General features: G+C 42.3%; 1 protein-coding gene across 5 annotated transcripts in view; it reads left to right on the forward strand.

Annotated features, from left to right (window-relative positions):
• Positions 1-10,289, forward strand: part of CUNH1orf159 (chromosome unknown C1orf159 homolog) — a 14,902-nt gene extending 4,613 nt beyond the window's left edge. For all 5 annotated transcript variants that reach the window (XM_017825842.1, XM_017825843.1, XM_017825841.1 and 2 more), the window contains 9 exons: positions 737-893; positions 1,042-1,132; positions 2,434-2,509; positions 4,224-4,328; positions 5,204-5,269; positions 5,999-6,133; positions 6,904-6,929; positions 7,275-7,305; positions 8,535-10,289. In XM_017825842.1, coding sequence (XP_017681331.1) covers positions 1,061-1,132; positions 2,434-2,509; positions 4,224-4,328; positions 5,204-5,269; positions 5,999-6,133; positions 6,904-6,929; positions 7,275-7,305; positions 8,535-8,632 — 609 coding nt within the window. In that variant the 5' untranslated portion in view covers positions 737-893; positions 1,042-1,060 and the 3' untranslated portion in view covers positions 8,633-10,289. The remainder of the gene's footprint in view (positions 1-736; positions 894-1,041; positions 1,133-2,433; positions 2,510-4,223; positions 4,329-5,203; positions 5,270-5,998; positions 6,134-6,903; positions 6,930-7,274; positions 7,306-8,534) is intronic.
• Positions 10,290-11,435: the final 1,146 nt, after the last annotated feature.

An 11,435-nucleotide genomic window follows, 5' to 3' on the forward strand; every position in this document is an offset into this window, starting at 1 on the left:
TTGGAGGCTTTTTTTTTTTTTTTTTTCTCACTTTGCTCTGGTTTGAGGCTCTTCTCTGTCCCCAGGTTTGATTTCTAAGGAGGAAGATGATTTTTCCTAAATCCAGGCTGCTGGTTTTTATCCCAGATAAGAAAGACTCTTCTTCCTAAATCCGGGCTGCTGGTTTTTATCTCAAATAAGAAAGACTCTTTCTCCTAAAGCCAGGCTTCTGAGCCCAGCATTGTGTGGAGCAGAGAACAGGCAGATTTATATATTGACACAGGGTGGGGCTCACCCTGCAGATCAAACGTGATGTGGCGCCTTTGATTTTCAACCAAACGTTCATTTATTGATTTATTTTTACTTTACATTTCTTTATTGACACATTTATTTGTTGTAACCAAACGTTTCATGCCAGAAACACGGCCCTGGGTGGAGTCACGTGGCAGTTTGAGGAGGGAAAAAAACCCAAGACTTGGTGCAGACTGACCAAAATATTCTGTTTAAACTCGAGAAGGTCGGTTCTCAGGCAGCTCAGAAATGCAATTTATTAACTTCATTAACGCCTCAGAGCTCGTTAATGCTGCCAGGGGAGAGAAATTAAGTGCGGTGCTGCCTCTCCTGGGTGCCCTGTGCTGCTCCCAGTCCATCCCAGTCCACGTGGAGCCCCTGACTGGGGGTTACCACTGGTGGTGCCAGGCAGGAACTGCTCGTTGCAATCCCATCGATTTTTTTTTTTATTATTTTTTTTTTTCAGATCCTGGGTGTGGAATCGGCTCTGCATGGCCCAGTTTGGAACAGGCTGATAAGGCTCCTTGTTTCTTAGCAACCCCAGCTCTGCCACAGCCAGCAACCTGCCCTTCTGCAGCTGGAGGGGAAATTCTGAATGTCTCAAAAGCAAATCTTAAACCGAGGTAAGACCTTCTTTCCCCCCCCCCACCTTGTGTTTAATTTAAATTTGCCTCCAATAAAAGGGATGTGCGTGGGCAAAAGTTCCTTAACGAGGGCAAGGCATAACTTCTGTGTCCTTAATCAGTCATTTCTTTCCCTGGTTTTATTTAGACCCGTGTCTTTCCTGGGCATGGAGGTGCCATATGTCCTTCTCCTAACACGGCTGGTGGCAGAAGTTGCCAGCAAATCCACGCAAAACTCGGTAGGTGCTTGGTGGGTTTTGTCTTCCCAGGTGCTCTAAAACAAGAAGGATTATTTCCCTCTCCTGCTGCAGTTTCTGGAAAGCTGTTTAACTCAGCAGAAATTACCTGTACTGCTCTAAAATGAGCATCAAGTGACACTTTTCCAGTGGCTCGGTTTGCTCTGGTTGCCTTTTAAAGCAGGGAATTCTCCCTGGCCCATGTGCATGTAGGGATGCAACTGCTAAAGCCTCCCAAAAAACACCCTGATGATCAAAAAACCCCACTTTTTAAGCTGCTTGACAGTTTGACTGCAAATAAATAATCAACCAAACCACAGGTACCCAAAAGTTCACTTTGCAAACGACTGAGGAGCTCTGAAGCTTCAAGTCCCAGAAGCATAAAACTCTGCTTGAAGGAGGGTTCAACCAACAGACCTTTTGAAGAAACTGGTCTTGGGCATTTTGTCTATAAATCTTCTGGTTTTTTCCAGTGTGGAATCACCCTGCTAATTTCATTTTTAACTGTTTGATCTGAGAACTTTGATCTCTGTCGCCTTCCCGCTTGATGGTGTTGGCTGAGAAGCACAATGATATTTGCTGCTGTATATTAGTTATATTTAAGTCACTTCTATGGCTGAATTTAGGGCAGGTCTCGTTACTTTTGACTTTTTTAAGACTGATTTGGAAGCTTAGTGGCTTTTTGTGCAGGTTCAGAGTGTGGATAAACTCAAGCCTCTGGGAGATGTTATTAATATCTATCAAAAGAACCACAGTGTTCCTACCAACCATTTCCCTCTGAGCTTTGTGTCCCAGCTTGCTGTAATTTGTAAATCATTTGGAAGCTGGCTTTTATATAAACAAATAAAAATAAGCTCCATGCCTGCAGGATACGTGGAGTTTTTCTTTTATATTAAATATTGCAGGAAGAAGCTCTTGCAGTTGTGCTGGGTTGCTCTGAGGTGCTGTCACCTCACTTGGAATATTCAGTCATTTTGCCAACAGTTTTTCCCTGTTTGTGGAGCTGTGGGAAGCAGAACTCCCCCTCTGAACTCTCCTTCACTGATGACTTTAGCAATTGTGTTTCTAAAGCAGTTTTTGGAAGCTTTTCCCCACGTCACAGGCACAGTGTGCTTTGTTTCAGTGTTATTAAGGAGCAGCTTCCAGTGTGTTCTCTCCTTGAAAAACTGCTTCATGCAGAAAGAAAAAGTTAAATTTTAACAGTTGCTGCTTGTTCCTCTCTGTCCCCTGGAGATAATGAATTAATTATTGTTGATGAAGCATTTTAATAAAGGTGGGAAACACCCTGTGGTTTCTTCTCTCAGGTGTCAGAACCAGAATGTTGTGTGGATGTGTTGGATTCCAACAGCTCCTGTCCAGCAACCAACCAGTGCAGTCCAGGTATAAGTTGTTGTTGCTTAATAAAATCATGGAATCATGATTTTATTATTTTATTATTTTTATTATTTTATTATTCCCCTGGTTTGAGTGGGAAAAGACCTTAAAGCTCATCCAGTCCCACCCCCTGCCACGAGCAGGGACACCTTCCACCATCCCAGCTTGTTCCAGCTTGGCCCTGGGCACTTCCAGGGATAAAAAATTCCCACTTTTTTAATGTTTTTTTTTTTTAAATTAACACCAAAGTACCTGATTAATTGGGGAGTGAAAACAAAATAATGAATGCATGCACACATCAGAGTCTTTCTTCCTCTAACACACACGAGCTAATGCTGCTCATGACTCACAAATATTGTCCTTTCATGGCTAAAAGGGAATAAAATATTATTGATGAGGTTATTCTTTATTTCTCTTTATTTATTTAATGTGCACTTGGATTATGTAAGAGCTGCTGGAAATGCTTGAAAGCCCTAAAAGCCCATCTAATCAGCATAAAAAGCCAAAAATGCTGTAATGTGTATTTAAGGCAGCCTTAAGAACCATTTCAATGGTTTTGTTGACACAAAAAGCCTCATTCTTCCTCCTGCCCTGTGCCTGGAGTTGTTTTCTCCTAAATGGAGTTAAAATCTTCTTTTGTCAGTGAAAAGTGGTCCTTTTTTAATGCCATTTTATTTCAACTCCGGGAGTAAAAGCAGGAAAAATGGCTCCAGAGCCCACAGGAACAAGAGAATCAGTGACTTGAAAATTGGGGTCCACCCTGGGATGGTTCTCTGGGTGTTTTAAGCCAAACTTCATTAACTCCTCTAACAGTTGCTTCATTTAATACATTAATTTCTGCTTCTAAATGATCTTAGAAACAGGTATCATTAGCTATGGTGTAAACAACTGCCTCCAAATTGTGGGATTCTCTTAAATCTTCCTGTAATCTGAGAATCTCCCAATACCTTTGGTGTCACATCAGAGTTTTTACTCCAGAAAGTCTTTGCCTTTCCCTTGTGTTCAGATTAAATATCAGCATTTGTAATTTATGATTTTTGGGGCATCAAACCTCGAAGGAAAATGGTTGGGAATCAGCACCTTACCAGTGGTTTTGCCTTATGGGGATAATTGATACCAGTTTTTGGCTCAAGGCTCTTCCAGAACTGGATTTTTAACCAGCAACAGGAAGAAAAAACCAACTTTATTAGGGCAGGATTTGGATTTTAACTTCCAGCATTTTTCCCACCCTTTCTGGTTCTTGGCATGTTGTCCCTGCCTATTGTATTTCCAGTATTATATATATTAAAAATATCATTAAATTTTGTTTCTGTGACCTCTAAAAAGTAAAATTAGCCTTTTTTTTTTAGTATTCTTGAATGTTACTTATAATTTTTTAGGCATTTCCCATCTTGCTGCAAACTCCACCACGGGAAGCAAGGAATGGAGTGGGGTTGGAATTACCTCTGGGGAGTTGTTTGCTTGTAACTCTCCCTCCTTTTTTGCCCCCTATTTTTCTGGAATAAAGGCTTTGAAATGAAACTAATCCAACAGAAATGACATTAAATGAATAATGCAAATAATTGGGATAGATGAGGAAGCAGGAGGTGCCTGTAGCCAGCAGAACAGAGGGAATTTCTGCCTCTTTTGGGGAAGAAATACCCAAAAAGTGGGGAAAAAAATTTGCCTCCAGTGTTGCTTTTGTGGTTTTCGTGCCTCTGTACCTGTTGTTCCCCTGCAGGTTGTTACAGGAGATGGAATGAGGATGGAAGCAGCAGCTGCATTAAATGCAAAAATGAAACCCTGCCTGTTTTCTCTGTTTACAACCTGACCGAGTGCAGAACTAGTGAGTCATTTATTCTGGTTTCTTTTAGCCCTGACATCTCTTCTTTGGCCCAGCAAAGACTCTCCAAGAAGGCCTCAAATCCTGCAGATTTTTATTCCCCTCCCTTTATCAAACTTTCCCAAAGTGACTCTGAGCTTTTGAACAAAACCTGCAGGAACTTGGAAATTCAGCGTAAAGAAGCTGCAGAGTGATGTGGAATCGTTCTGTGAGGGGGGGAAAAAAACCCTTCCAAATCTTGTTGTGCAAAAGCAAATGTGGCATGAAATAAAAAATGATGAAATAAAACAGCCCTGAACAGTGAAATGATTCAACTCCCTAAGCAGGAGCAGTGGCAGACACCCAGTGAAGGCTGAATTTGGGGGCAACTTTCATCTGCACTACAAGAAAAAGGCATTTGCTGGGGGTGTTTGCCAGCATTTCTCTCCGGGGCACAAAACAGCTCAGGCTGTGCTTGAGTTCTTTGAGGAAAAAAATCTATATTAAGGAGCCTGGATTTCACTTTGTGTCTGAGCTTTGTTGGAGAGGTGAGAACCATCCAATTCCTTGTCAATAAGTTTAATGAAAGGAGCTCAGAAACTGGGTTTGAGTTCTTGGGAAATGCAGCAGTGAATTCTTTTCTTTTTTTTTTTTTATTATTTGGCGAATTCTGATGATGTTTGTTTGCTTTTTTTCCCAAAAAAGAATTCAAAAGTGATATACATAAAATAAAATTCAGTTTATCACGGGAGAAATCAGGATTCCTGTACAACCTCAAACTGTATTTCCAATATTATACATATATAACCCCAAATAATTACTGAGCAGTTCATAGTCTTTTACTAAGGTTTTCAACACATTTTATGTTTGCCTTTAAAAACATTCTTTTTTAATTGCAGCTGGGAGCAGAGGGATGAATTTCCAAATGAACATAAGCACTGTAACTCCTTTCCTACAGAACATAGGTGAGTAAGTGGTTTTGTGATTATTCCCAAGTTGTAAAAACAGGTTTTATTTCATTATTAGCTTTTATTTCTCGAACAGGGTTTATTCTAAGTGGAGTAGAATTTTTTTAACCTTTCCTGCCTTATTCTCAACAAGAATCTTTTCTAAAGATTCTGATAAATCTGAGTTGAATTTTAAGGGAATTCTTTTGCTGAATGGTTCTTTCACCTTGGGATCTACAAGGGATTTTCTGGTGCAGCTTGAGCTGGTTTATGAAACCAAAAAACTGAGTTTTGAACCTTTATGCTGCAACATTTTGGGTTTTTAGGGGTGAGGCAATGTGTGACACCTCCTACATCTCGCTGAGCCTTTCTCTTGGTTGGTTTTATCACAGTTTAAGCTCCTAAAAACACTTAGACACTGGTAAGAAGAACACAAATTGAGAGTATTTCGGCAGCAAGAGACTGGATAAAGTGATTTAAGTGTTAGAATTGGTTCAGTGTTTCCCAGAAGGCAAAGCTCAACAGCCCTGGTGAACGTGGCAGCTGCTGATCCCTTCCTAATTCATCTTTTCGTGTCTATATTCTCAATTTGAGGCATTTATTGCCCTTCAGAACGTGGACTTCTCAAGCAGAGAATGAGTATCAGGAAGTTGGTCTTTTATCTGTTGTTTAACCCTTTTATTAGGAGGGATTTCTGATGAATAACAGTGTTTTCTCTCTCTTTATAATGTGTTTTTTTTTGCACAGGGGGCCCAGAAGTGGCAGCTTCCCTCATCTTAGGGACATTTTTCATCAGTTTGTTCCTGATTCTCTCTGTTGCTTCTTTCTTCTACCTCAAACGTGCCAATAAACTTCCCAACATTTTCTACAGAAGGAACAAAGGTAAGATTGTCCATTGTGTATTAAATCCCTAAATGAGCTTTGCTTGATTGAATGTGCTATCATTTGATGTAAAATTTCACTCCAGTGGCTCTCTGAGTCTGAACTGATCAAGAACCCATAACATCCTTGAAGCATTGAGATCTCTGAGTTGCTTTTTCAAGGAAATTTGGTCAGCACCAGGTTCTCCTTCAGTTTTTAGGGGCTCAGGAGCTGGTTTATGACATTTCTAAGCTGGCAGGACACCAGACCTCTGATGCTGCAGTGACTGTGGTCTGACTTCCCTCTTTTGGGCTGATAATTCCCCCTGATCCAGCAGGATAAAACATTAATGTCCTTCTCTGAGGGGAGGAAAACCTTAACAAACATTCCCCTGGCTGATTCTCAGCTTCCCTTCTGTCTGGAGGATGATTATCACCCCTCTGGCTAAAGGGGTTCCCATTTTTATTTGTCCTTTTATTTTTTTCCTGGCTCCAAGTGACATTTTTCCCTGTCAAAGAGGCTGCTGAGGTTTCCTCCTTTGAAAGCAAAATAAGTCCCTCTTGAAGACTTTACAACCCTTTATCTCAAATCTTGAAGAGAGTCCTACACCCAGTGTGTTCCCCTGGTGGATTTTCTGACTGTCCTGCTCTGCTTTGGTGGGTTTTTATGACAAAACTCTTTTTTTTTTTTAGCCATAAAACTATTCCATGCATGAGTGTATTTTTGGAAAAACAACAGTTCCAGCCTTTTAGATTAACGAGGGTTAATCTCTCTCTTTCTCTCTCTTTTAGCATCTGTTCTCCAGCCTAGTGAAACAGTAAGTAAATTCTCTTCTTCCAACAGGAACAAGCAAATAAAGCATCAACCACACAATAATTTAAATTTTAACAGCTCGTTAATGAGCTCCTTAATCTGATGGGTGAGACTGAAATAAATAGAAAAGATGTTTTGGGGGTTATTTGTCCAGACTGAGGTGAAAATGAATACAGGCCATCTGGATTTCTGGCTTCTACTGAGTGATTTTTTTTTTCCCCAAGAAAAACCATACCCAGTAAATATTGAAACCCTGAAATGTTGCTGTGGGGGTTTTTTGGTTTATTTTTGAATGAAAGGCTGTGAAAAGGTGCTTTGTTTGACATGATGATTCTCCTGTTCTCTGCAGGCATCCATGATACCTCCCCCAGCTTCTTCAGGTGAGGAACTGCTGCCTGGGATGCTAAAAAGCAGGGAAACTTCTCTCCTCCGAGTGGGAATGCTGAGAATACCCAGCAATATAGCAAAATAACCATTTATAAAAGCTGGTTTACAACTGGTGGAATCTGTGGTGGGGACAGAAATCCAATGAGATCTGTCCAGTGAGGCCTTTTTGGATGGGATTGATTGCTTTAATTAACACAGGCACCAGGAGTGATGGAGCACTTGATGTGAAAATAGATCTGTGGCAGCTCCTAAAATAGATCTTCCACTCCTCTGTCCTCACAGAGAGGAGTCTTACAAGGAGATGCAGTCTTTTTTCATAAGTAAATTATTCAGTCTGGGGGTTATTTTCGGGATTAGATTCCTCCTGACAATGCCAGGTTGGCTCATTTTCAGCCTTGCTGGTTTGAAAATTTCTCAGCTTCTTGAAAAACAACTTCACACAGACTGCTTGGAACACTCTATTTTGGGGTTTTTTTGGTATTTTGGGCTCTTTTGGGCAAGGTGTGATGTTTAATACCTGCAGAAATTAATTTCTCAGGGAAGATTTCCTCTCATCAAGATGGTATGATTAAAATGGAATTTTTTTTTAATGCAGTTCTTTAACTTTTAGATGTTTTGAGATGTGTTCCAGGCTCGGGCTGGCTGTTAAACTGACAGTGCTGCTTGTGGAAAGTCTTGGCTTCTTTGCCTTTAATTTATCCATCTGAGGAAGTCCACTTGTCAGGGAGTTTTAGGGCTGAAAGTGGAAAGCTCCATGTACTGTAAACACTTAAAATAATAGGAATAATAAAATAATAGGAATGCCAGTTTATCCTGAGCATCTGGTTTTCTGGGCCATTGGGAGCTCATTTAAGAAGTTGATTTGTGGGCTTTTGCTGTGACAACTCTATGTAGGGTTTTTTTTTTTTTGTGGTCTGGTTTTGTTGGGGGTTTTTCGAAGTCCAGGATTACTTTGATCACTGAGGAATTAGGAATTCACAGGATCACTGAGGTTGGAAAAGAGCTCCAAGATCAGAGCCCACCCTGTGCCCAATCCCCACCTTGTCCCCCAGCCCGGAGCACTGAGTGCCACATCCAGTCCTTCCTGGGACACCTCCAGGGATTGGGACTCCACCACCTCCCTGGGCAGCCCCTTCCAAAGCCTGACCACCCTTTCCATGAGGAAATTAGGGATAAAGGCACGTTCCTGAGCAGGTGCTGACGATGTTTCTGTGCCTTTCAGTTCGGAAGCCGCGATACGTCCGCCGGGAACGGTCCCTGGTCACCTCCACGTCCGCTGCCATCATCTCCTCCTCTGAAACCAGGGTCAGCAATGTTTAACCTTCCCTCCTGACAGAGGACCTTAACCATTTGTGGTGTCAAAGAACCTTTTTCTGAACCCACTGAAGTGCCAGGAAAACGTTGCAAGCGGCTGACCCCGACCAGAAACCAAATTCCTGTGTCCGAGGGTTTGTGCCAAACGTCCTCCCGGGGATGAGCTGCTGGAGGTGACACCCAGTTCCAGGAACTCCTTTGCAATGCACTATTCCAGCTCTGTGGACTCCTTTCTCTCCTGCAGGTGCTGTGTTTGAAACCTTTAAAGAATCTGCCTTTCTTTGGAACACTCTCTCTGTTCTGGCAAGTTCTTCTCCCTGTGTTGTGACGTGTCCCTGTGTCCCCAGGGCTGGCTGGCTCAGTGCTGCAGCCCAGCCCAAAATCCCAGGATTTCTAAAGGCTGTGGACTTGAGGAAGGGAGCCACTCGTAGATGGGAACACTTAAGTGCCACTCCTTTAACAATATAACAATAATTAACATGCAGAATCCTTTGGAAGCAAAAAAAATGGTGCCTGTGGAGCATCTTCTGCCACAGCTGAGCCTGGGTTTAACTGTGACTGTGGAGCCACCCTCCTGATCCTGCTGCTCCTGGTGCTTTGGAAGGCCATGGTCAATATGGGCCCAATCCCAAGGGGGGGAATTTTGGGGGGGAAGTTTTCTCATTTGGTTTCAGCTCAGTGCTGGGATAAAGAGCTGTTTGCTGGGGGTTTGTAAACGAGAGGCTGCAAAGTCTGTCCCTGCTGGGACAACCTGGGAGCCCAAAATTCCTGCAGGACAGTTGTCAGTGAGGGTTGGGATGAGCTGGAGAGGTCAGGGGAACTTCTGCCAATGCAATAAAGGGGTTTCTTTGGTCGAGCCCTTCACTAACACACCTGAAATGTTCAGGCCAGCACCTTAGGACAGAGCTCAGCGGGGATTTCCTTGTTCCAACACCAGCCTAAACACCCCCCTTCCCACTCTGGATTTGTTCCTGCCCTCTCCATGTGCCTGAGGAGTCGCTCCTGCAGGGAATTAAAGGAGCTGTAAAATCACTTTTTTTTTCCTGCCTGGCTTCTCCTTCCCCAGTTCTTTTCCTGGCAGGGGTGACTGTTACCATGTGAACACATCCTGGGCATACTGGGACGGGCATGAGAGTGGGTGACTGGGAAATGAGGGGGATAAAAAGAGGTTGCTGAAGTGGTGGAAGTGTCACTGTCACCTTCTGTGAGTTCTATCTATGCAGCCTGTGCCTCCCCACCTACCTGTGTTGCTGTTGCCTCTTTTGGTGGAGCTGCCACTCCATTCTGGCTCTGTGCTCCTAAAATAAATCCTTTGGAAGCTCTTCCTCAGCATCCCCTGGCAGGAATGGGAACTGGAACAGTTGGTTCTCTTTTTTTTGGGAAAATGAGAATAAAATTGCCTTGATCTGACGTGTCACCCATATGGAGAGCCCAGAAGTTGTGATCCACGTTCCCTCTTCTCTGGGGTTTAAAACCTTCTTCCAAGAGGAGAACTGAGGTGGGAGCAGATAAATTTATCTTATGGAATAGACCCATTTTCTGGAAGTTTCAGTGCTTTTGTATCTTCCCCTCACAGGTAAGGAGATCCTTGTAAAATCTACAGGGATTTAAAAAAAAAAAATAATCATTAAGAGGTTCCTGTGCCAAAAACCAAAAAAAAAAAGCAAAAACCAAAAAAAAAAAGAAAAAAAGCCTGAAACTTCACATTGTCTTTCTATGATGATGATAAATAAAATTATTGACCTACTGGACAGGTAATGGCATTTTGAGAGCCGTCAGCTTTCCATGGGAAATGTGCTTTATACGTTTTTATTTGGGATGCTCCCAAATTCCAGAGGTTCAGGAGGTGGCACTTTTGTCTCTGTCATTTCAATGTCTTTTTGTCTTCGTGCTGCTGAGATTTTCCCACAGGCAGAAATCATGTCTTAGGGGTCACGGAGCTTTTCCCTGAACTTAGTTGCTGAATATTTTCCTAATGGCTTGGGAAAAGGAGTAACTATGCAAATAATGCCAAGAAACTGCACCTTTGGAAGCAGGGAATTTGTGCTTGTGAACCTGTCCATGGCAGTGCATTCCTGTGTTGCTTGGTTGCTGATAATATATTCTTTTTACCCAGAAATCATTGAAGGATCAGGTCACTGGACTGTCTGAACCCTCTTTCTCCTCGAGTGCACGTTGTAACTTGGTTTCATGTCGAGTGTCTAAAGCTCTCATTCTGTTTTTCTCAGTGACAACACCTCTCTTACACCCAGACTTTTAGCTCCAGCAGAGATTTGTACAGTTTTCTGTGTTTCAGGAACTGTTCAGCTGTTGTTGTTGCTGCCTAACCCAGTGAATTCCTGCTCCAAACAGTTTGTTTGCACTGTCAAATTAAATATATAACGTGGTGGTTTGGTTCCCTATCTCCCTGGAAAATAATAATGCACACCCAGATGTGTTTTAAAACATTGGCTTTAACGATCCCTGATATTTAATGTATTTGTATATTTTTAACTGTGTGCCAAAATAAAAATATTTGAGCTTTTTTTTTTTTTTAATATTATTTTGATGGCTGTGGAGCTCATTCATGTGTTTCCTTTTTAAGCCCAGAATGAAGGGAGCAACATTAGCACCCAAAGCAGATCGTGGTTGCAGCTCATCTGGCTTGTTACTTCCACCAGAACTGAAGCTAAAATAAACAAGGAAACAGTTTGGTGACTGTTCCTGCCCAGTTTTACAGAGGGAGGGTCAGGCTGTGTTGGAGAAATTGTGTTTTCACACCTTAAAACCCTCAAAAAGCCACCTGTGATGGCCTTACCTGTAGGAACTC

Source organism: Lepidothrix coronata, unplaced genomic scaffold, assembly GCF_001604755.1.
Source record: "Lepidothrix coronata isolate B3197 unplaced genomic scaffold, Lepidothrix_coronata-1.0 Scaffold122, whole genome shotgun sequence".
Classification (NCBI taxonomy): domain Eukaryota; kingdom Metazoa; phylum Chordata; class Aves; order Passeriformes; family Pipridae; genus Lepidothrix; species Lepidothrix coronata.